This window comes from Aphelocoma coerulescens, chromosome 13 (assembly GCF_041296385.1).
Source record: "Aphelocoma coerulescens isolate FSJ_1873_10779 chromosome 13, UR_Acoe_1.0, whole genome shotgun sequence".
In the NCBI taxonomy this organism is placed as follows: domain Eukaryota; kingdom Metazoa; phylum Chordata; class Aves; order Passeriformes; family Corvidae; genus Aphelocoma; species Aphelocoma coerulescens.
Genome location: NC_091027.1, coordinates 12,363,281 through 12,388,770, shown reverse-complemented (window position 1 = coordinate 12,388,770; position 25,490 = coordinate 12,363,281). Strand labels below are relative to the sequence as shown.

General features: G+C 36.1%; 1 protein-coding gene across 5 annotated transcripts in view; it reads right to left on the bottom strand.

Moving 5' to 3' along the window:
* Positions 1–686: 686 nt before the first annotated feature.
* Positions 687–25,490, bottom strand: part of GABRA1 (gamma-aminobutyric acid type A receptor subunit alpha1) — a 42,762-nt gene continuing 17,958 nt past the window's right edge. For 4 of the 5 annotated variants that reach the window (XM_069029060.1, XM_069029061.1, XM_069029062.1 and 1 more), the window contains 6 exons: positions 22,804–23,024; positions 21,142–21,224; positions 16,463–16,606; positions 9,499–9,651; positions 6,766–6,968; positions 687–3,487 (listed from right to left, as the gene is read on the bottom strand). In XM_069029060.1, coding sequence (XP_068885161.1) covers positions 3,179–3,487; positions 6,766–6,968; positions 9,499–9,651; positions 16,463–16,606; positions 21,142–21,224; positions 22,804–23,024 — 1,113 coding nt within the window. In that variant the 3' untranslated portion in view covers positions 687–3,178. Of the gene's footprint in view, positions 3,488–6,765; positions 9,102–9,498; positions 9,652–16,462; positions 16,607–21,141; positions 21,225–22,803; positions 23,025–25,490 lie in introns of those variants that run through there. The other variant, XM_069029064.1, reaches the window with a different exon arrangement.

Sequence of the window (25,490 nt, the reverse complement as noted above, 5' to 3'; positions counted from 1 at the left end):
TTGCTTGTCTCTCCCTACATAAGAGCACAAGCCTTGCTTTCAAGGATCTTTTCCAAGAAAATTTGAGGGCTGAATGCACTGGAAGGACTTTTCCTCTCTCTTTTTTTCTATTTGAGGGAGAAAGAGGAGTTGAAAAGTAAAATTTTCAAGCTATACATATGCTTGTTTGAAAGCTATCCCTACAACTATTTTAGTAAGAGAAATATTATTTTATACAGCCTGAGGTTCTTCTCTAACAGTCTCTTAGATTTGTGTGTTTATTTAACCAGTTAAATCTCTAGCTTAAATAGTCATATTTTTACTCTCAATCTCTGGTTTATCTGCCATTTTATGTGGGAGACAATGCATTTTATTTTGTTCCTACCTTATATTAAAGTCAATGTTGTGGTACAAAACCTTAATAATTGTTCATCTGATGCAATTAATTGCCTTACTGGATACACATGGTATGGAGTGAACTCTTTTCTGAATGTCAAATTAGATTTGGGAAATGTTCCTGTTATATTTGTCCCTGGAAAACACTGTACAGAAAATCACATCTATTAAAAATGCACTCATTACCAAATTCAAGGAAACTAAGTTTTTGAATGAATAGCAGCTAATCAAGCAATGTGTCATAAAATGCAGTAACTAAAGAAAACCAAAGTAAAACATTCACTTTCATTATTGAACATTTTTAGCTTTATTATTATAATAGAATTACAGTCTGACATAAAATAAAGAGCTTTTGCTAAACTCTGTAAAGCAATACATGCTTCTGCCATAAACAACCTCTATTAGATTTAGGTTTTATTGCCACATCACTGCACTGAGGTGCAATAAACATTCAATGTCATCTTTTTAAAATTATCTCAGGAGTAAACAGAAACTGTCCTCTATAAGAGTGTATCATTATTTTCAAGGAAGACTTACTATTATTACATGGTTTAGCAAAGCATTGTAAAAAAGCTACATAGAGAATACCTTGTCTTTGATAAACTGTGCAGTCAAGTTTATACAGTATAATACTATTGGCATAGACTAACTAAGAGGTGATATAATGCAATCATTGCATAGCAAAAAGCAGACTAGTTAAGTAATATTCACATCTAATGTGCAAAATGCAGACCAAAAGGTAGCTATGAAAAGGTAGCTAGAAAGATAAAATGCCCTAAATGAACACACTAGTTTAACGCCAAAAATAACAAGATAAACAAGTACACAGAAGTTAAAGAGCCATAGTTTATTTTTTTCTATACATATATCTACACATGATACCAGAGATGAAACATCCCCTTTTAAATAAGCTCCAATCAGATAACTTATCAAGTTTAGACAGGACTAAATTTTAGACAATGAAGCATTATTAAAAAAAAAAAAAATCTCTAAATAAAACATTAAATATTTTCTTTTGTAGATAGAGAATATCAACTTTTTGATTTATTAAGAATTTAGAAATCACTGCCTATTAAACTTGACTCTCAATAGCTGTTTCTCTGGAGGCCCATGTAGCATTGTTTGAAAATCCATTCAATACCATATATTACATTTTTTAAATTGATGCTTGCAAATACCCACCATTCTTCCAATGTCTTTGAAAAAACTTTATCTGAAAGTTTACTTCTAAGAATCAGCAATAGTGATACTGACTATAATTTTTTTAAAGGGAGCACAATACCTGCAAAATGGACATCTTGTATTTAAAGCCCTTACATATTGTTCCTACAAATATATTGCTACAGTAAAAATGAAATGTAGTAAGTTTACTCAATAAAATCTATTTTCCTGTACATTCTTTTATGTATGACTTCTTTGTATTTAATGCTACATATATTACATCACTTATTGTAACAGTTATGTTTCAGGAAATATAGCAGTAATATACAGATGAATTTCTGTCTTAACAAATATTACACCATTTTTACCTACCAAATATAATCCCATACTTCAGTGTTTATGCATGACCTGAGCAGACCAGTCATTAATCTAATAGTATACAATGGATGACATTGTCAAATTGCAAGCTGCTGTACACTTAACCACTTTACAAATTGAATAAATTCCAAGCACTTTCTGCTTATTTGTTTTTTGTAAACTTTCCAGTACCACTGATTTATTTCTTCTCCTTTAATTCAGGCTCTAAATATGTTTTATTGAGCGTTTAACAACATATTAAGAGCTAAGAGGTGAATCCTACACAATGTTTTAAGAACACAACTTTAAAAAAGTAAAAAAATGTACAATCTCATGCTGCTTATTTACAGATATTATTTAAATACTATATTTTATCTTTCTGCTATTCATAAATCTCAATCCAAAGCTTCTTTTAATGTATCATTTTATAAAAGAATACATTCAACATATCTAGAGCTTGCAAAAATTTTGTTGTGTGTTTTTTTTTGTTTTAACCCCCTAAAACATAGTGATGAGTAAAAGCTATCCTTAAAGCATCCAGGAATTGTTTGGATTACACAGGTGATAGTAGAAATTTGGGATCTGCACTTGGTTGTGCAACAGGTTTTAAATCTAGTCTAGTGACAACTTAATGCTTGGAACAAGCCTGCAGTAAGAGAGCAGATTAAAGCATTTGTTACCATTAGATCTTATGTGCTATACAGTGACAAACTGTACCTAGAGTGAGTAGATTTCCTTTCTCATTAAAGATTATTTAATATTATAAGTCAGGTAGTTTGGAACATAGAAGAGAAAAGGGATTATGAAAATAACGTATCTTATGGGATTCAGCAAATGAAAAATTTTACATCCTTGAAAAGATTATAAACAGTGGCTGAATAAATGATACTGTCTAGAGTGTGCATCAGGAATGTCATAAAGAGTATTTCCCCCCTCCCTACAATCCTCTGAATAAAAATATCTTTTTCATGTACATATACAATATCTTTTGGGGACATTCAGTACTAAGCTTGCTACAAATGTTTCTTTTTTTTTTCTGCCCTCCCATTACTTTATAACTCTTTTCCATTTCTAAAAGCACTTTTCCAAAGTATATAGTTTATAATGTTCTCTCCCTCGCATACAGGTTTTTTAAATATACAGATATATTTTACCTTTAGCTAACTAAAGAAACCTTTATTTTCTTTAAGACAGAGGCAATGAAGTAAATGGGAATTACCATATGTGAAAAAGTAAAGCAATTCCCAGAGCAAAAGACAAAACAGAAATATACAAATAAATGAGGTTATTGATGTGGAGTTTGAACTTTTAGCTGGGGCTCCCGGTTTAGATAGGTAGCCCAATAGACTAAGTTAAAGATTCCAAAAAGCAATGGGAAGGCTATTCTTGATAGCCGATCAATTTTACTGACACTGTTAAAAGTTTTCTTGGGTTCTGCAGGTTTTGTTTCTGGCTTAACTTCTTTGGGCTCAATTGTTGCACTTTTAGCAATGGTTGCCAGCCCAGGGTCCCTTGCAATATTAGGGGTGTAGCTTGTAGCTGCAGCTGTATATGTGTTGTTTTTCTTGATGAGAGGATCCTTCACTTTCTTTGGCTGAAGAAAGAAGAAAATATTTTATTCCTAATATCTTCTGAACAGATGAAATTATGAAAAAACACTGTAACATTTTGCAATTAATTGAATTCATACCACAAAGTGTAATAAGCTGTAAGAGAGAAGTTAGTTCTGGATATCTAACTCATGCAAAATATTTAGGTGACAACAAAGACAAAATCATCCATTTGTATTACTTGTATTAGGTAAACCATATTAGATGATAGATAAAATATAATGAGACTTGATAGCTAGGCTCACTGGCAAAATCACCTTTAATGATAATCAGCAGTGAAAAACCACTCATAGTTCATTATTCCCTTATTCAACTGTTTTCCTTGATCAGGATGAAAACTTATAAGATGCCAAATTCTTAATGTAGCTTTCCAACATTACGACAAATATTATGATATGAAGACTTTTAACATAAGTCATACCGAAAAATACACACTAAATTATCATGTAACCATGCACTAAAGGACTGGTTTATGCAATAAGATGCAAAGCTGCCAGTATTCTACTCACTAATGGTTTACACCAAGGGCAAGTGCATTATGGATTAGGAACTTAATGTTCTTGTTTGAGTGTTACAGTCGGATCATCATGGCTGAGATGGCATTCTATATACAAATACTTTAATATCTGTATGACTTTTTCATCCACCTACTTATATTGTTAAAGCAGGAATATACTGAATATCTTTTGAGGGAGGAGGACTTATTGATCTTATTTAAACTTATTTTATCCCTAGGTCCTTATATTTTCTAGTATTCTATATTTGTGATCTAGTTGTAGGAAAAAATTTAAATTTTGACATCTGGGCATATGAGTTAGAATTCAACTGTCCCAGTTTCTGGAAGACCAAACCCCTTCTTCAGCCACCGCCCAAGGATAAACAGAGAAGAGAGAGGTAGTGGGTCATTAAGAAGGTGTAAGTATTCATCCAATCATGAGAAAAAAACCCCAACAACAAAACATATAGCAAAAACCAATTCTAACAGTTTAGAAAAATCTTCAGGCAGTATTTGCCACAAAACGAAAGGCAAATGTTATCCCTTTAGTCCTCTTGGGATGGGGGGAAAGATATGGTTGAAGAGAAAATATCAGTGGAATTTGATCTATTATGTCATTTCACAAGACAGCAAACACAATTCTCTGTTTTCAAGAAGCAGCTGTCCCAGGGAAACAATATTTTTTATGTGGTCACAGTACCTTTAATGACAGATCAACTATAGGTTAATGGCTACTTTGACCCCCTAATAGTGGAGTTTTGGTAAAAAATTCTCGTTCAAGACGTGAACATTTCACGGAGTGGACAGCTCCTGTGGGACACCTGGGAACAGGAAACGAAGCTGCAAAAGCGTGAGGGCAAGTGGGAAGATGCTTGTGGAGGAACAGCTTGGAGCCCCATGCTGGAAGGAAATGTATGCTCAAATGTTAAAATTATGCTACTTAGTAAGGCAAGGGATTCACCTAATGACTCTGATGTAGATGTTCTTTAATTCATGGCAATAAAATTCTTAGCTTCGGGCCAGAAAAAGCTTCAAATCTTTTTCGAATATTTCTACTGAAAAGGAGGAACAAAGAGGTTGAAAAAACATTCCCAGGCGGGGAAGCTGCTAACATGGTTGCTGAGTGTGAAAGCCAGTCCTGTTTGTTTCTCATTCAGATACTCTGGAGAGCAGCAATAAATCCAGCAGACAAAGAGCAGCTTCACTGAAGTCTCAGAGGAAACCCTTCCTATAGATTTAAATGTCACTAGAAATCTGATCCACAGAAAACATTGGCACCAGCCTGGGCCTTAATATTTCATGTCAAACTCAACTTCATGAAAAAGCAGTATGACAGCTAATTAGAGCTCTAAATTTGTTTAAGCTATGATGCTCTGATCATTGTGAGCTTGCCTTGCTCTCTTTTCCTCACTGCAGAAAACTCACACCACCAGGTACAAGCAAATGACACATAAAGCCCCTTACCTGCTGAGGAACACAAAGCCATAAATTTTCCAGTGTTTTAAACAGAGTTTATTGGTGTGGGTGTTTTTAGAATGTAATTTTCTTTGTAACAAATGAAACAGCTCATTATAGTAACTACATTACAAGGGAGGATAAATTAGCAAGGCCGTATTTAATATTTAAGGATACAGTTCTATCAATACAGCTCATTTTTATAACAAATGTAATGAAAACAGGAAAAAAAGAATCAAAAAAATTATTTTCAGTGAAAGCATCATCAATAACTGAAAGCTCAACATTCAGCAGCAGTTGTGCAACTCATTACTGTAAGTTTGTTTTGTTACTTCACTCGTTTGTTCTACAATACTTGTGTATTAGTTGTCATTGTATAAATGCCCTAATTTAATTTGGGTTTTTTTTCCCTGAATTATGCAACTAAAATACATAAATAATATATAGGCCTATAATCCTGAATTAAAAACATATCTTTGCATACCAGTGAGTCACATCTGCTCCTCCACATATCTGTTCTGTTGAATCTCTAGTCTGTGAATGCTCATGATAACCAGTTTGGCAAGTTAAAATAACCCAACCAAATGAGCTTGCTCACAGAAGAAGCTGACATGGTAACTCATAGGAAATGGGAAACTTCTTCATTCCCTAAATGTCCTCAACAATTTCTTGATGTACTTGTGGTTTACAGACCAGCTCTGATCCCAGAAAAAGGAATCAGTGCAAGTTTTCTCTAGTGCATTCAGGGAGGTACGGATCAGGACTGCACACTCCCAGCACAGGTCTCAATGTCTCCTTCTAAACAAACACATATTTCCTATACTTAAGAAAGGAAGAAAGAACTCCTGTGATGATTTTTTTGGTCATGATGATAGAGCAGCCCTTCTGAACTTCATGTTGGGGAGCACTATACCTTGGGAACTGTCAAATACTGCAGCCACAAGATTTTTTTTCCTACGTTTATACTAAGACATTCACACTTTCTCCTGTTCAAACACAAAAAATTAATTGTCTTCCCTAACAATTATACACATTCATCTTTTTTTCTGCTCAGTTGCAGAAGTCAAAATCTCAGTAGAATATTTCATTATTAATAGCATTAAGTATCATCCAGTATGTCAGAAGTAGTATTTAGGTACTCAATGTCTAAGTAATCATGGTGTAGAAATGCTATGTGTGGACACAGAAGGAAACTCTTTTGGAGTAATAACTGCTCTACATAATAAGAATTTTTAGTGTGCTAAACCCTCTCCCACAGAGTGACCAGGCATGGCTGAGTATGATGTTTTGGGATGGGTATGAGGGTGTTACCTTTTCTGGAACGACGCTTTTGCCATCCCACGCATACCCTCTCTTGGTGAAATAATTGACTGTGGCAAACTCGATAAGTGCTGAGAAGACGAAGGCGTAGCATACAGCTATGAACCAATCCATGGCTGTGGCATAGGCCACCTTGGGCAGCGAGTTCCTCGCACTGATGCTCAGAGTAGTCATTGTCAGCACAGTTGTCACTCCTGCAAAGCAAAGATTTTGTGTCTTCAGGGCAGGGGCTGGTTTTTGTGCTTTGTTTCCCAGCTGCTGCTATAAGTGGGAAAGCCTTTTCTTACACCCCTGGTTCTTACAAACTTCACCACCTGAGTTCAGTTTCTAATTGAGGATATCAAATTTCATGTTCTGTGGAAGTTGCAGGATTTTCAAAACATTTTTCCTGCTTTTATTATTGGATGTTGTTATAGTAGAATACTATTTTTGAAGCTGGAATAGAAATATGATTTGTGAACTACTTGTATTTGAAGGATTTGTGAAACACTTCCTGGTATTTGAAGGATCATTGTCGCTGTTCTTTGTTCATGCCCTGCAAATTGTACTACAGATGTAGCAATTTAAGATCTTTAGTTTTTTCTTGCAGCATTTCTGGGATACTTAGAAAACTAAAAAACTTGTTTCAGCTTATTTGGGATATTATACTTCAAAGGTATACTCAAGGGCACCAAGATTTATGTGTTATTCATTTTTTTAAATTGTTGTTTTTACAGATTTCTGTCCCTTTGTTCAGTGACTCCCTGAAAATAGCAAAGACTTTATGTAAGAACAAAGACAATGTAATTTGCATTTCTGATATCAGAGCTTCTCACTGCTGAACCTTTCCTCTTACCTGGCCCCAGAGAGCAAGCAGGACTGTACTGAATTCACTCTGCTTGCAGCTGCTTAGAAAAATTAATCTCCAGGTGCACACAAGGCATTTACATCAAATCACATGTCCACAAGTTACCTTGACAACTGCTCTGTCAGGTCTTGAATGTGTCTGGTGAGTTCATCTTCACTGCACTGAGTGTTAGTGGAAATGAGAAGTGGTCTAAAATAGGCCAATCAATGAACAACATATTTATGTTGTAGTGTGAAGAGGTTGAATTATTAGTGCCTAATGAAGAAGCAATTTCTCTTTCCTGAGACGCAACCAAATGGGTTTTTTTGACTTATTACTAGTGAGCTTATGGTTCTCTTACATAGTAGCAAAAAAAAAAAAAAAAAGTATAACTTTTATTATCTGTGGTACTAAGTGGGGTAAAAGATGAAAGTTGTGCTTCTGTGTGTATATGCATTCATGTAAGATGTTCTGAAACTGTTCATTTTGAAATGAAAAAGCTATCTTGATACATAATGATAGAGTAAACACAAGAGTATTTGCTAAATAACTGTCTTCTAAAAGGAAAACTGAGAAATTTGTGGGTTCTTGAGCCTGTGAAGATAGCAGTTTGAAAATTGTGCAGTATTATATATTATTCATTGAGACTAGAAAATTCTGTTCTCCATTTAGTGACAGTGAAGGACAGCATTTCAAACTGATGATCAGACATTTCTTTTTAAATGGTATGTGCAAAAAGAGGTAAAATAGCTACAATTTCAAAAGCTTTGACTATAAAGGGCCATAAAAGTCCCTAGTAGAGTAGTTCTCAGCAAAGCTGATGTTAATTATACCATAGTCTAAACCACTGTTCTGTAAATAGACTTCTGTATATCAATGGAAAACCATTGCTTGGTTCATGAGGTCTAAGGTTATGCAAGTTGTGATTGATTTCTAGAATAAACTGGAAAACTAAAGCAGAGCTGTGAAGAGTGCAAGAAAAGATCCATAAAAATAGCTCTTGTTCAACAAGAGTTTCAGAGGCTGCATTTCTCAGCACTGGCTCTCTGGCTTTGCCACTTCCAGCATAAATGGGTTCATTCTCTTTGGCAAAGCCAGAGGGCCTAAAGCATCCCGCCCTTGCAGTGCTCTGAGGCAGTGAAACGAGTGTCAAAGCCAGTTTGGCTGGGGGTGCTTCTACCTCCTGCCAAAGGTGTTCAGCAGTTCCATCTGGATATCATCAAAGACTAGATCACATAGCAGAAATCTCAGGCTCTAGTTTTCCTTAATGAAAATTTGGTGGGGTTTTTTTTTTTAAGTATGTACTTGACTTGGATTAATATCTTCAAAGAACATGAAAGTTGTTTGTTTCTAATTTTAAGATAAGCATTTGCAAGCAGTAGTTAAACTCTAGGGATCAGCTGTATAAACTTGAGAGTCCTTTAGATTGCCTTCTCACTGCATTCCTTGAGTGCATGTATTCACTGATGCACAATAAATTGTTGCTGATCTCAACAGTAGCCTGTAAAAGTGATTAAGGAAAAAAAAAATTAAAGTAAGAATTTCCACAGGGCCTAAAGATGTCAAATGATGGATACCCTTTGATTAAAGCCTTTTTGATAATCTCATGATTAACGTTATTGCCATTGTCAGAGATGTTTTATTCATATTCTGATTACTTAGGAAAATTCAAATGGTAATAGATGGCTTGAGGTATTTTCAGGTCTCTTTTCACAAAGAGTTTATCAGTTTAAAATCAGTTTAAAAGCTTTGGACCTATGTCTTCACAATGAAATTTGTCAGCTCTTGTGTACTGTACCATGTCTAGGCTCACACCGTTCTCCAATACTGCTTTTACCATAACATTTCTGAAACCAAATTGCCTCATTATTGCCAGGAGGCTTATCGGTCTTGCTTACCAAATACAGTTCTTGCTGGAACAGATTCTCTGTTAAGCCAGAAGGACACCTGTGACAGTATCACTGTCATGATGCATGGCAGATAAGTCTGGATGACAAAGTAACCAATCTTCCTCTTCAAATGAAAATGTGTAGTCATAACAACATATTCCCCTAAAACCAAGAAAAAAGAACATTAAAGCTTTTATAAATATACAGATCAGAGGTCTTTATAGGAAGTATTTTTTTATTATATTAACTCCTATTATAAATAGTCCTCAAATCAAAGTGGGTCAGCTTTAAAGAAAACACTTAATAAACCTGGTGGGTTTTTTAAATTTTTCCCTAATAATACAAAATTAGACATTTCTGGGAAATGCTAATTAAATGTACATATTTTCATCTCTGCTGAATAGTGAATGAAAGCCTGCATTAACTGATGGCTGTTCAAAGCTCTTGTGGAAGAAGATGGAAAGCCACCACAGCATACCCGTGTAAACATCATCAAAAAATTAAATCAAGACAGGCTCCCGGAAGTGTTTTTGTTGGGCCAAGCTTTAGATGTAATTGCTGATGTGATTGTTATCTGCATTACCACTGTCAGTGCTTTATGTACTCTGAAGTGTCCCTGTTCAGCTAATTTATTACCTTAGTAAATTATTATTCTCTCCTGAAGTAAATTACTGCAAGAATAACACACAATATTTTCATTAGCACTAATGCTTTTGGATCTAAAAAATCATATGAGCTAGGTACTACAAATGCTATGAAAAGGAATTGTTATATATATAAATACATTTTATTTATACTTTTAATAAGTAAATATAAATATATTTAATATTCTAATATACCAATGTTGTTCCATAAACCTTTCTTGCCAGCAGAGCAAATAATGCTCATTTTCAGATCATTAGTTATATAATTTAAAATGGATTTTAAAAAACAGTATATTCTCCAAAGATTGAAAAAACCTATTGTTTTGATTTTTTTTTTTTTTTTTTTTTTTTTTTTTTTTTTTTTTTTTTTGAGTAGACTGATTCTTCTTATGCAATAAACACCTTAGGAATGAAACAAAAAGACACATAACTGAATGGAAACTTCTGTTTATATCAGAGATGACGTGAAATTAATGTAGTTCTATTTTAAAATGCAGGCAGCTGGAAGGAGAAAACTGCTCTTGTACAAGAAAAGCTTAAACTTGTTCAAAAAACTATGTCTAGACATTGATTACTTATGCATCGAGCATGTCAAATGCCCATTTCTGTTATGCAGAGTCCAGAAGAACATTAATTTGAACAATCTTGCTCAACATCTAACCCCGAGGAAAGCTTATTTATAAGATGTGACAATACTCCTGGTATTTCAATATAAAAGACAGTAGCAAAGAGGGAAAAGAGAATAAATTTTAAATTGAGAGGAAAAGCAAAGGATATACAAGGAAATCTTTTTATTTCAAAAATAGGAGTGGCTATAGTATAGTGGGAATTATTACTTGAACTTTGCTCATCTTTTTTTAATTTTCACTGAAACAACTTCCTTCTCCTCTGTACCAGAGATTATGATTTTACGAAGGGTGCCAGTCTTGGCTAGGAGAGCCAATCATTTAATTTTATCTACTTCAAATATGATGTGGGAAGCTCTTCTAATGCAATCAGATATAGAATGTGCACAACGGTATGTCAGAATTAATTTAGTGATTGTAGATGGCAAGCTAAGAATACAGAGTGAACACACCACTGTACTCTGAAGCTTTATTTAGCTGCTTAAATTATCAAAGTATTTTTAACCTCTGGAAAAATGAGAACAAGATCCAAAGCATAAAGGCAATTAAAAAGACAGGGATTACTCTGGTCTGTTACACGCTGCAGCAGGTCTGAGCTGGAAGTTATCTAAAGGTAATGCTGGGAAGAGTGAATTAGGCAAAGCAGAGGCCTGGAATAATGCTCTGCACTTCAGTTACAAGGCAAAACCATGCTCTTAAGTTTCCACAGTACCAGTGGACTGGACTTATTGGACAGTCTCTTATTAAAAGGTAGTAGATGTTTGATAAGATTGATTGAAATTACTCTAGGACATGAAAGCACTCCAGTTACTTACTGAATCTTTAGCTTCCCATATTTTATGGCTTTCTTTAATTGAATAGCATCGCCACATTTGTGACAGTTGCTGATCTGACTCTTGTAACTTCCCAATTCCTCTGTAATTCTCTTTTGAAAGCATTGCAATACAGCCGTAAAATTCCCTACAATCTAAAATTTCACATAGCTCTTGAGCAAAATATTGCCTGTATTCACAGTGTCTGATTGCTAGTGCTGATTTCACAAGTTGTAGCTTATGCATATGATATTGTCTTACCGCTTATCTTTTTTTATCCAAGGAAGTTAGAAAGGTATTTCTTCTTAGCTTAATCTTAACTCCTGAAGTCTACAAATAACTGTGTTGTGCAGATAAATCTGGTTTTCATTTTATTTATTCCAAGAAATTTAAATTAGTTCATATGTAATACATGATAGGAAGCATTTAGAAGTTGTCAAACAAGTTCTGCATCTTATATTAACTTAATTTTTGAATGACTGTCCATGTTGGAACATTTCCAGTGGTCTGGAAGAGTCTGTACCTGTGTTCAGTGCTTCTGTAGCTGCAGTTTTTAATTAGCCCTTAATTCTACAGTGTACTGCAATAATTGAGTCAAATGTGCAGGTGCTATAAACTAACCTGTGCCCTTAGAAGAAAGTAGTTGATAATTCAGTAAAGTTACATTAAAGCTATTTCTCAGTGTTCCATAAACTATTTGTAAAAAGCCAGATTTATCACCACCTAAAGTTAATGTGCATCACATCAAAAGTAAGGTTTGAGGTGTGGACTGAGTTTGAGCTATATCAATACTTTTTCTATTACTGTAAGTAGAGACGTAAGGCTTTCCTTGCCATTAATTTAAAACAACATATTTATCATTTCATATTTATGCCATGTAACTCAGTAAGAAAAACTCTTAAGAACAACATTATCTCTGTAGATTTACAGAAGATAAGAAAAAAATAAACTGTTTTGAGTTTAAATCCTGATGATTCTCAGTGCAAAGCAATGTTTTCAAGGTGGCAAAGTAATTCTATATAAATAGAAACTTGCACAAGCCCTTTAAGTGTTTGTTAAGTGCTCACAAAAAGGATAATTTTAAACTCTTTCTGAGTCAATATAAATCCATAACTGGAGAGTGACAGAAATTTTACATACAAATAAAAAAATGAATGATTCTGCTTAAACAAAACAGCAGCAGCAATAATTATCATTTCACTTAGTACTATTTTTAAGCCTGTAGTACCTGCATATTCCATTGCTAGAATAGATGAATAAACTATACAATAAAAAAATTTTTCTTGTTTCAAGCTTCTCTTGTCATTAAAAAAACAGTGTTTGTAATTATCATGCTCTATATCCATAAATAAGAATTGCAGGTGGCCTACTAGCCAAGGAAGAAATTAAAGAAGAAAAAAGCACTATATAGATTGTGTTGGTTTTGCAGGGCCTGGTTTTGGTAGCGGGGCAGCCACAGAGGTGGCTTCTGTGAGAAGCTGCTGGAAGATTCAACTACGTCCAGCAGAGCCAACCCCTGATGGCTCTGAGGATGAACACACTGCTGGCCAAAGCTGGGTGAATTAGAGATGACAGTAAAACCTCTGTGATAACACATTTAAGAAGAAAATCAAAACAAAGTACACCCAGTTTTTCTTCTAGTCAGAGAAGAGGAGGAGGTGAGAACATGTGAGGGAAACAACATGGACACACCAAGGTCAGTGAAGAAGGAGGAGCAGGAGGTGCTCCAGGCGCTGGAGCCAAGGTGCCTCTGCAGGCCGTAGCGATGACCATGGTGAAGCAGCTGTGCCCCTGCAGCCCATGGGGATCCACGGGGGATGCAGAGATCCACCCACAGCCCGTGGGGATCCACGGGGGATACAGAGATCCACCCACAGCCCGTGGGGATCCACGGGGGATGCAGAGATCCACCCACAGCCCATGGGGATCCACGGGGGATGCAAAGATCCACCCACAGCCCGTGGGGGAGGTGCCCGTGCCAGAGCGGGTGGGTGCCTGGAGGAGGCTGTGATCCAGTGGAAGACCCAGTGGAGAGAGAGGGCCCTGCTTCCAGGCTGGAGCAGCCTGTCCTTGGAGGACTGCACCCTGTGGAAGAGTGACCCACACTGCAGCAGTTTTGAGAGGACTGTGTGCCTGTGGGAGGGACTCACGTTGCAGCAGGTGCAGTAGGACTGCTGCTTGTGAGAGCAGACCCACATTTGAGAAGTTCATGGAGAATTGTCTCCCATGGGAAGGGACCCCATGGTCTCACAGGGGAAGGACTCCTCTCCCGGAGCAGTGGAAAAAAAATCTCGGATAAATGAACTGACCAAAAACCACCATGCGGTGTCAGTGGGAAGGAGGGAGGGGTTGGGGGAAAAAAAAAAAAAGTGTTTTAAGGGCTTCTTTTACTTCTCATTATCCTCCTCTGATTCTGTTGGTAATGAATTCACTTTGCAACTTGAGTCTGTTTTGCCCTTGAAGTGTTTTCTCCTGGTCCTTATCTCAATTCATGAACCCTATGTTAATTTTTTTCCTCTCCTCTGCCCAGCGAGTGACTCTTGTAGGTGCCTGGTGTTGGGCCAGTGTCAAATCACAACAAGATCCATGAAATTATTTAATAGTTTTGAGAATATTTAGAATAACCTGGCTCCACCCAAATCCTTGGGAAAATAAGTATCTAGAATTCCACACAACTCTGAGTATCATCTTAAAGTTGCCCAAGATGTTGTAGATTGCTCTGGTGATCCACAGAATTAGCTGCAAAAGAGCTTTATTTTCTGGCATAATAAAGGTGTGTTGAGAACTCTTAAGTGAAGATTGACTTCAATTCCTTTTGTCTTTTTGTAAGATGAGTCACTATCCATGACTCTGAAAGCGGGGAGGAATTTCATAATTTTCATTAGATATGTTGCATCTTAAACCAGAGATGATCAGAGGACAAAGATATACTGGAAGATTCTGTTGAGACTACCTGCCCACCTACTTCAAGAGGGAGAAAAGGAATTATTAACCACTTCTGATCCTCACCTTTAGTATGGGGAAAGCAAAGCATTTTTCTTTCCAAAGCAAGTAATGAAGAATTTTCCTTCAAGACTTTAATTAGTAGCTGATAAGAATATACAGTTGTGGAAGAAACATATTTATTGCTAGCAAATTCAAAGAGGATTGTAAATTTGTAAATACTAAAAAGATTCTCTAATGAGATCGTTTTTAGTTTTGGTAACTATTGCATTTAGTTCTTTGTATGGTTTATCAGCATCTAGACAACAATGTCTTCATGTCAGCATATTTTATATATTCACTATACTGTATTTAACTTTATAGATAGGAATTGTAAAGAGTTTCTTCAGGTAGAAAAAGGAGGCAGAATTCAAACCTTTGAAATAGCATGGGCAAAAAATATTGTTTTTTAATGGAAATGCATGAAGAAATCTTATACTTATGTTTCAGTTCTGTTTGAAAATTTCTTATCTGCCCTTCTTAACAATTTATAGCATGCTCCTCACATTGCTCTCTAATTACCCTGAACCATGTCTGGCACTTCTATTTGGTTTAGTTATGTTCTCAAGCTCATGAGTCTTTTCTGATTATCCTACTGCCCTTAGAGCACATGCAGCAAGCAGGGAGCAAAGGCAGCCCCACAGGCTGGCAAGGTCACTCTGAGAGAACCAGGAGCTGAGCTCCCTCTGTTCCCCTCAAATCCTATTGACTTTTCAGCAAAGGGCAGTTGTGGTGAATTACTGGCTGCAGAAAAGCCAATGGCAACATTTCCATCTGTGGGAAGGTCAAGAGTTCTCCCCTTTTCTTTTTACCTGCCTGTTGCACACCTCTGTGCTCAGCAATGAGAGCAGTTGTGTTGATGCTGTTCTTATGCAAAGTTCCTATTATTGCCATCCCACCTACTTTTACAATTATATCAACTGAACAGAATCTTCCAAGCAGTAACCTAGAAACTTGTCTATGAGAACTTTTCTAGGCTTAACAGAGCATATGAATATATTTTAGCAAGCTAAATAAAAAATTCAGACATAAATTACGGTTCACCTTAAACTGACTCACTTTCCCTTAAATGTTCATTGACTTTAACAACAACACATTAGGGAATTTGGTTTATGCAGCTGTAAGTGAACTTCTCTCTAAGTCACAATGTTGGATGTATCCAAAGCAATGCAGCCACTTCTCCTAAAGTAGTGTTGCTTTTGGTCCATTGACCAGTCAATCTGGTCAACAGAGCTCTTGTTCATGTCCAGTGCTCAGTTTCTTACTGCACTTAGATCTTCCAAATTATTAGAAAATAAACTAAAAAAAATTTACGTCTTGAAACAAACACTGTACAGTTGAAAAATAAGGAGCTCTAGCCAGCTTCAAGGTTACAGGTATATCATACTAAAAATGTAAGTGTATTTCTGTATATCATTAAATTTTTGGAATTAAATCTGGTGGCAGCATTAAACTAAATACTGTTTGGGTAGTTCAGATGTTTTGGATTTGATGACAGTTTTTTTCATTCTCTAAATACCTCCCTGAGAAACTGTACTTGCTTTTAGCAACTTCACTGCCTCCAGAAATATGATCTTTGAAGATTCATATTGTTATGCTATTTTATAAGTATGTATAGTAAGCAGATAATATAAGAACATGAGAAGTGCTTCTTTATAATGTAAATTATTGGTTTTTCTGTCTAGATATGACACTGTAGGAAGCTTTTTAATTGTTCAAATATTTTTACTACCAGTTGAAGTAGGAAAATAATCCCAGAATGTATTATCTTTTCAGAGTCATGTTTGCCTAATCTGAAGTACCTATATTATAATTTACCCCTCAGTCTTATGTCTTTGTATTTTTTAATCCTGCTCTGAATTATGTAATGACAGTTAAATATCACCCTTCCAAAAAAATTTTCACAGACCTGTACTGGACTGCACAATTCCAGAGTCCACAGTTTGTCCAAGCAGATCATACTGGTTTAGTCGAGAGCCATCTTCAGCCACAACCACTGACCTTGCTGGTTCCCGTGTCCATTCATACACAACCTCTGCTCTGGTATAAGCATCTAATTTAAAAGAAATACATTGCATTTAAGCTTTGCACTTTCTGTTGCCTTATGGCTTTATCAGAACAATGTTTTGACCAGTAGTTTGAATATTTAATTCTCTTTAATTATCTGTGGAAACCCACAACTATCTTACTGGAATTTATCTATTTATAAAATAGCTTTTATAAAATATCTAAATACCTGCTGTAGGGCTGGATTAAGTTTGGTCCTCAATGGCATGAAAATATTTCTTTCTTATATATTTCCTGCCTATGTAAAGGAGTGAGAGTGAGAAGTGGAATTTCAGGAGCATGTAAGAACCCCAACCCTTTTTCTAACTTTTAGCTATTGTCAGGTAATATGAGCCCCAGACTTTTCAATTTTACATAGTGTGATGTTATCTGGACCTCTGTAAGTCCTTCTCAGAGTGGCTTCAGTGATCTTCTCATCCTCAGCCTGGCTACAGCTCCCCATTTGGTCATGCCCCCATCACACTGTCCGTGCTGTAAAACAGGCCTAGCAGACATGTCTGAGGCTGCCTAGGAGGGAGTGCTTTTAAAGCACGATTACTCTATTTTTTTTTTTTTTTGCTTTGGTTATTTCTGAGTAGTTCTCACACTCAAGACTTGAGTTTGGAACAAGGCAAAAGAAAAGCACCATGGGGTCTCCAAACCCAAGCAGTCTGGTGTGTTACACAGATAGTTCAGTACCATCTACATATGCCACTGAGGGGCTTTGTGCTGTTATTTATGTTATTTCAGGAATCAAGGTACACATAAATATTTTTAATCCTAATTCCATAGTAAAATTCTCCTGTCATTTTGTGCAATCTGGAATCTGGCAGCTCTCACTCGGAGTATTTGGGTGGGAGTTAATTGACTACACAGAGGCATTTCATGTAGTTCTTTTCACCTAAAGAATATCCAAAGGCATGAATGGGAATGAACGTGTGGCCAGAGCCTACATCAAGCTTGCACCCAACAAAGGCAGCTGAAGTCAGATGCATCATCAAAATGACAGCAGGATTCTACCTACAACGTGAGAATTTCCTTTTTTTCAGACTGACAAGCAGGAAGGGAAAGGGAGGAATCTGATTCACTTGACCTCATTTGTGAGTTAGCAATTTTGTCTTACCAGTGTAAAAGGTAACAGCTAGTAATTGATGAGGTGGTTGGATAGAATGTGCTGGTAAATTAATTGCATGGCATTTGATTCTGCATTATTGAACCTGAAGGGGGCTTTGATCCTCGAGCTTCATATTTGCTAAGCACTGTAACATATCTTGGAATATATTTTTGGAATCAATGGCAAAAGCAAATCTGCATCTTAATAATTCTGGCTTTAAAAATAATGGCCACAGTAAACAGAGAAATTGACTTACTAATCTAGTCACATAAAGACAGAAATAATAGTAATTTTGAAGCATTTGTTCTGGAGTAGGAGAATATCTTGGAAGACAGAGGAGTGCTTTTCTGAGCTACTGAGAACAACTGGATTGGGTTAAAGGGAAGGGAGTGCACTGGGCAGTACTAGAAATGAGCTGCCAGAGTTGGTGCTCGATTCAGCTGCCCCCCTTGGCTTCCAATTCACGTTGCATAAGCAGCAACACAACCGTCTGGTCCCGTCACTGCTGGTTTCCAGAGTGGACGCAGTTTTAAACTGACAATCAGATGTTTGTGGTAAGAGTTGAGGAGAGCATCTGCCTTTCTGATTTTGTTTTGCCAACATATGGCATTTTGTTTTTCCAGAATTTCTTTAGCATTTGTCACATTGAATTTACACGGGAATAACCTATAGCTTAAGCTGCTGTTCGGCAAATCACTTTAGCCTTAGAGCTGGGTCAAACATTTATTGGTCCCTACAGTATGGGCAGAGTCCACAGGAGATGTACAACTTCTTCATCATGAGGCTTGTAGGAATCCAGCTCCAACAAGTGATGAGTAACAGTGGAGGATATAAAAAACCTCTTATCCAATTTAAACTAAAACAAATGGAGCTAGGCAAACACTACCTTGGGGAGCTAAGTGTTAGATTGTAGTCTGCTCTTTAAGCGTGGATTTTGTGACAATTAAATGCATTTTTCAGTAAATTTTCCAGTCCATTAAGATGATTATAATTAATTGCTTTAGTTTGACAAAAATGTCCCAAATGTATTTAAATATGATTCTCACTTAAAAAGTGGCAATTAATTATAAGATCTGTTCTTTTTCTCTGTATAACAGTGAGTCCCACTTTCATAACGTGCTTGGGTCCAGCCATTTGTCCTGTGGGAGATATTTCTATTTATATAAATAAATATTGAGAAAAATATTCTGTAACTTGATAATTATGGCATATGATCTTATGAGAAGGAAGGGATAGATCCAGATTTAAGGGCTGTTTTAGACAGTGAATTCTTCATGCAGTGTTTGCAGTAAAACCGTATTACAGAAGGAACTCCTCCCCATGGGGATACCAGATTAGGAGCTCGTCTGAATTTATTGGGTGAATGCAAAGTTACCCTGAAAACTCTCTGATTTTGTCTAATGATCCTTCCAAGCATTTGGAGTTACTTGTTTTTCTAGGCCCAATTTAGGACAGCTGCCATGGAACATTAGTGTTCAAACAAAAATAAAATTTAAAAAAACCTGTAAAACATGACAGTCCACAGCTGTACTCTGAGCTTAGAATGTCAGTTATTGCCTTTGAGTGGTGTAAGAAATGGTCTTTCAATAAAAAATATCAGTGATTTTTTTTGTTCAATTAAGAAAATTATGTACATTATGAAAATATTTTTTTGAGGAAAAAAAATCAATTTAGATACAAAAGATGCAGATACACTTGCATGTTTTTCTGCTGTCTTGTTCTTGCCTTCTGGTGTGGTTCTGGACTATTATGCAAATCCACATTATCTATCCCTTTTATTTAATAATTTCTGCAAATCTTAGTCATTTAACTGAGGCAAAGTCCTCAGTAATCTGGAAAGCCGTGCACTTTGTGAACGAAGAGTACACTAATCTGGGACAAAGTGAGCCAGAAAGAACTCAGTGTAGGAAAAGAATGGGAAATATTGTTCATATTAGGGAAGGTCTGGTGTTTGGGCTATGGTTCAGTGATGCACAGATGTGGTGATACCTGTCTTGTTGAGTCTATATAATTTAGTCTAGTAAGTCAAATTTGTTCGGAAACTGTTCCTGGTTTAAATTGTCATTAGCAGGTTTTTTGCAAGATTAGCCGTCTCCCTATCTCGAACTTCCAGCATGAAGCCCACAGGGACACTTTACTGAGGACATCAGAAGAAATTCGATCCTGCAGCCCAGATCTCACTGGGATCTCGGGTGCACAGCTCTCTTATTAATCAAGAACCCACTGCAGTATCTGTCCTATTATAAACTGGAGTAAAGTTCCCTCCCACTCCCCTCTGTTTCACGGGAGATTTGGAAAGATTTATTAGAAGTGCTCTAAGAAAACTTAACATTCAAGGAGTAAACTATTCTTGTCAGTTATACTCCAAGGTTGTATGAGCTTTTTGTTCTCTAAGCCTTACCTAGGAGATTAGCAGCTCTTTAAAGACAAAACATCAGTGCTGTCTCATGGCAAACATAGAGCTGTTCAGCCCAAAGTAAATTATCACCCTGTTGGGTACCATGTGAAGAATGAACTGCGTTTTTTGTTTGTTGACTTCTAAAATTGATCAAGCCACTAAGTATCCATTATCAGTGAAATGACCAATTTCTGTTAGAAAAAAAGTAGCCATTGAGGAAACAATTTGTACACTTACATCTTCCATATATTTGAACTTCCCTGTCTGTTAAACGAACTAGAGTAAATTAGATCTTCACTTTTTTTTTCTTTACATTTAATTTCTAAAAATATTATGTTTAACTAAGTGTCAGGTTAGTTGCTATTCAAATTGAAATTTTAAGGAAAATTCTCAATTTACGAAAAGCTTTGTCAGTTATTGCACTGATTTCAATTATATGACTTCGTTCAATATGTTCTCTCATCTAGGGCTATGTATGCTGCTGCAAGTGTAGGACTCTATTTAGAGATTTCTGAGATTTTTCACTTCCAAAAATGTTTCATGGTGGAATATGAGTATCTTCTAATCCTAGGAAAAATGTTGATCTAAACATACTGAGACTATGGTAGCAGAACTGTTTTCACCTAAACCAATTCAGTTATCCATGGCATGTACTACTTTTCTTTAACTTTAGGTTGACTTTAGGTTTCAACAAAACAAAGCAACTGTAAGATTAACAGCATCTTCTATGTGACAAACTACTCTTCTAGCTATTTAGAGCGCTGTCATTTTCATCTTTTGTGAATGTCCAGGCATCACATTGTAGGATATTTAAGACAAATAAAAGAGTTCCATTATATTAAATATATATATATTAAATACATATAAATATATCTTATATTAAATATATATATATATAAAAGAATAAAAATACAATCCTGACAAAAACGTGAAAAATACACAAGATTAAAACCTTGAGGTTTTCTCAGTTGCAAAACACTCTTTTAAAGTGGCCTAAAAAGGGAGAAACCTCAATTTAAAATAAACTTACAGCTTCCAAATTTCAAAGGGCAAGCATGTGCATCCATAGGAAAGTCTTCTAAATGCATTGGACATTCTGCTCTCACAGTCAATCTATAATGGATTAATGAGCAAAAGGATACATTTATTCTAGTTTCATAGAAATAGCAAATAGATTTCTATTAAGATACATAGCATAAGTATAGCACAGTACCTGTTATGTGATTCATAAGCAGTTACAAAGGGACCTGAATTGTCTGGCTAGGGGTGAGACTGCTCTGCCCTTCCTCACGGTACATCAGAGGCAGTCTCAGGCTTCTAACTTGGTGTGAGGATTAAAATCTATTAGCAACTGCAATTGCTTCCTTGCTGCCATCATTAAATTGGCCCACTCTGGATGCTCAGACATCTGCTGAAATCATTTCATTGCTATCAGCTTGAGTGCGAACATGTTTCTCAACAAAAGAGATTAAATGAACTGGAAACAGTCACATACATCAGCAAGGAGTGAACAGTAGTACTTGAATAGTAGGCAGAAGATTGCACTAAGGCACTTGTCTTTACAGTGAGGAAATAGAAATGTTTATGATCAAAAGAAGAGACACGTGTGAGCAACATGCTGCCACGGTAGTGCTCCTGTGGATTAAATCCCTAACAGCTGAGCATTTAGAAAGACAAGAAAAATTGATTGACCTAGGTTTGTGTAGCTACCAGCCAAGCAGATTCTACTTCAGTCTAGGCAGTCTGGAAATATGTTGCACAATAAATTGAACATCCCAAATGCCTGGAGAGTTTGTTTTCTCCAAACCCTTGCTCTGATCTTAAAAATATCTTTAATTTTTTTTAAAGAAAACTCAGTGTTTACCTGTGTACTAAGTTATCCATTTTGACTTGAAGTCAACAGAATCCCTTTATACCTTGTTTTGATTCCATGGGAGACATAAAGGAGGGATGTGCAGCTCTATAGAGACAACATACCGTTCTTTTCATTCTTTATTTGTAGGTTTTTAATCCAGGATGTTTACATGACTGTATATCATCATTATTTCAAAAGGATTTATTAACTCAACTGGACAGGTAAAGTTCAGTTATCCATGAAGAGAATAATATATTTCCAATGAATGCTGTCAGCACAAAAATAATTTTTTCTCCTAACTTACCAAATGCTTTAATCAATGGAACAAGAAATGTCTATTTTTATGCTATAAATGTCTATTTCATGCTTTATAATCCCAAGCACAAGAAATATTAAGAATGGTCAATGAATTCTGTGTGCATCTGTTAGTTGTTAGAATCTGCTTTCTATGGGATCCAAAGATTAAAGACCCTTGCACACAATTTAGGAGTACAGATTATATTAAACTTTCAGGTTTTATTATACTTGCTTATGGAATCCTTGAAAGCAATGTCAAATTAAGATCCTCTGCAAACTGATGGATTACTAATACCATAAGAACTTTTTTAAATGCAAGCATTAAGACACATCCAAGGACTATAGAGGTAGCACAGCAGGAGAGGAAAAATAAACACTGCAAACAGCTCAGTTTGCCCGTCATCTCAAGGTCTATTGTGAAAATAATTATTAAGCAGGAATCAAATTATGCTCAAAAAGGAACCAGTTTCCTGTCTGGAAAATACGCTTTCACAAGTTAAATTGTAAAACTAAATGAACGATGTAATATTTAGGGCTCACCTCATTGTGTATAGCAACGTCCCATCCTCTGTAATTCGTAATAGTTTATTTGGCATCGTCATGTTATGAGCCACTGACTTCTTTCCATTGTGAAAAAAGGTATCAGGTGTCCAAATTTTGCTGGCCATTAAATTATTTAACCGGAGAACTGTCATAGGTCCTTTGAATTTTAATCTCTCATCTTTCCAGCTTTGGCGGAAAAATACATCTATAGTGTATTCCTACATCAATTCAGAAAAAAAGGGAAACACTTAGGATGTCATGTGTTGCAATATGAGAACTTGAAAAGTGTGTTCTTACCATTCCCTAGAAGCAAGATGACTATTAATGAAATTCGTCATAAGCAGAATGTTTATTTTCTGTATTACTTACAATGTACCTAAAGCTGGTTATTAAACAGTTACAATATCATTACTGTGTTCAACAGAATAAACATCATGAAGAATAGTATTTCAAAATTTGCACGTGAGTTAGATATGATAAAATGGAAACAAAATAATTCACCCTTTTCCCACTTAAACTGTAATTTGAAGCTGCAGCTGGGTGGCCAGTATGCGTGGCACAGGAAATGTGTGTCAGAGTAAAATAAGCCTTGTAAGACCGGACCTCTTGTTCTAAAAGTCTCGTTAGCATAAACACGTAATCAACCTGCAGAAAGTTCACAGTTCACTAAAATGATGTGGTCTGATTGATGAGATGCGGAATGGTGCATTGGGCTAAATCATTGGACTACAAAGAGCACAAGCTGAGGACGGCTTTGGGCCAAAAGTTACAATCTGATTCCATATGGACTGGGCCAGTGCAGAGAGAAGCAGTGGACATGGGGACAACCAAAACAACCGACACTCACTACAATATGAAAGAAATATGAAAGAAAGTAAGAAAGATATGTTGGAATATTTTACACAAAATATAGAGGTATGGGTGGTGAAAATGTGAAAAACTGAATGCAGTGCAATATAGCATTTTCCTAAGGAAAAATTCCACCCTGACATGGGAGTTCAGTATGGGATTATCCTGCCCCTTCCATCTTTGATATTGTGATAAACATCAAAAGCAGTTATCTAAATGTGGTTCTAAATTACCCTGAATGAGACTCTTTTGGCTGAGAAATGGAACCTTTGCTGAGATGTCCCGCCAATGGAGATGATAAATCCTGAAATAGAGAGAACTTCTGTGTGTGAAGGCACACAGAGCTATAAGGAAAAGAGCTGTCCTGATACACATGTTAGTAAAGAAAAACATTCAGGAAGGAGTATGCAAAATGCCTCCACAGCAAATTCCTTTAGATTTGTGGCTTTTTCAACAACCAGCAACACTCTACTACATAAGCACTTTTGAGCTGTTTATTCCTTGTGCAACCATTAGCAAGAAAGAATGGTGATTCTTACTGATGTGTATTTTTCCTGCTTTTAGGGTATGAAATGCCTGAATAAATTTTTTGTTGACATGGAAATGTAGTTACGTGGGGTGTTATAATTTCGGGTTCATTTGGTGGATTTTTACATTTAATTTTATTTTATTTATATCCCAGACCTGTGAATCATTTGGGTGCATACTTAGTTGTATTTCCATTTTTTTAATCACTTGTTCAGTAAACTGCTGAAGCCTGAATTTATTCAGCTTCAGTGAAAGCAGTTTGCGCTTGTAACCAATTACTTGCTTCAGAATTTTGCTGGGTCATGGCCTTATGCTGAATTGTGACAAAATCCTGTCCGAGGTGTGCAGCAGAGTAGGAGAGAAGGAGGTGTAAAAGACAGTATCAATCATTAAAATTTTGGATTTCCTCCATGTTTTACTAGCACCCAAGATCATTTCCTCCTACACACATGGGAAAGGTAAAAGACATGCCCAGAAGGTGACATCATTTCAGCATGCATGTTAGCCATTCCCTTTTTCTCTTTCAACTGCAAAGGAGGTGAGTGGGAGGTTGAATAGGTTGAGAAAAGAGAGTATGGCTTTTCACTTTATACAAACACAAGGTTCATTTGCTGGAAAAGGACAAGGAGTCAGAAAGATTTGATAACAGTCCTGACAGCTTAAGATAAAAATCAACTAAAAAGTAGCTGACAGGTCATGCCTGGCACAGACTGAATCTTTCCCTGTCCCAGGCCATCACACTATATAGAATGAATTAATTTTGGCTGAGATATCTCAGCTTTTCAGCTTTCACTACCCACTTTAGCATGTACATTAATTCTCCTCAAATGGATCCTGACAGACAGCTGATCTTTAGGGACAAGCCATCAGACACTCTGATTAAGGCTTTCTTCTACAGCAGAGGGGCATACAGAACAAGGGACCAGAAGGATTTTCTCCAGACTGTGTACAATAGCAGTGGCCTATGTTCAAACATATGAGTGAGGTGGAAGTTGGAATTAATTCTCTGCAGTGAAAACTCTTCATTCCATAGTGTGCAGGTTAAAAAAAGAAGATTCTTATCTGCAATTTGAATAAATGATATGGTATTGAATATTTTTAACACTTTGACTTAAATGTTCTCTAATTTATTCTTCTAATACCTCTCCCTGGAGATTTTTTATTCACAGACCACTCTGTGGTCTACATGAGGTGCTGTACAGGAAGATAGCAAGACAGATAATCATTCCTGAAAAGCTTACAGTACAGAAAAACTGGGAATGAAGGGTTACTAGAAAAAGAATCTGTCTTTATGAAAAAGTTAATTT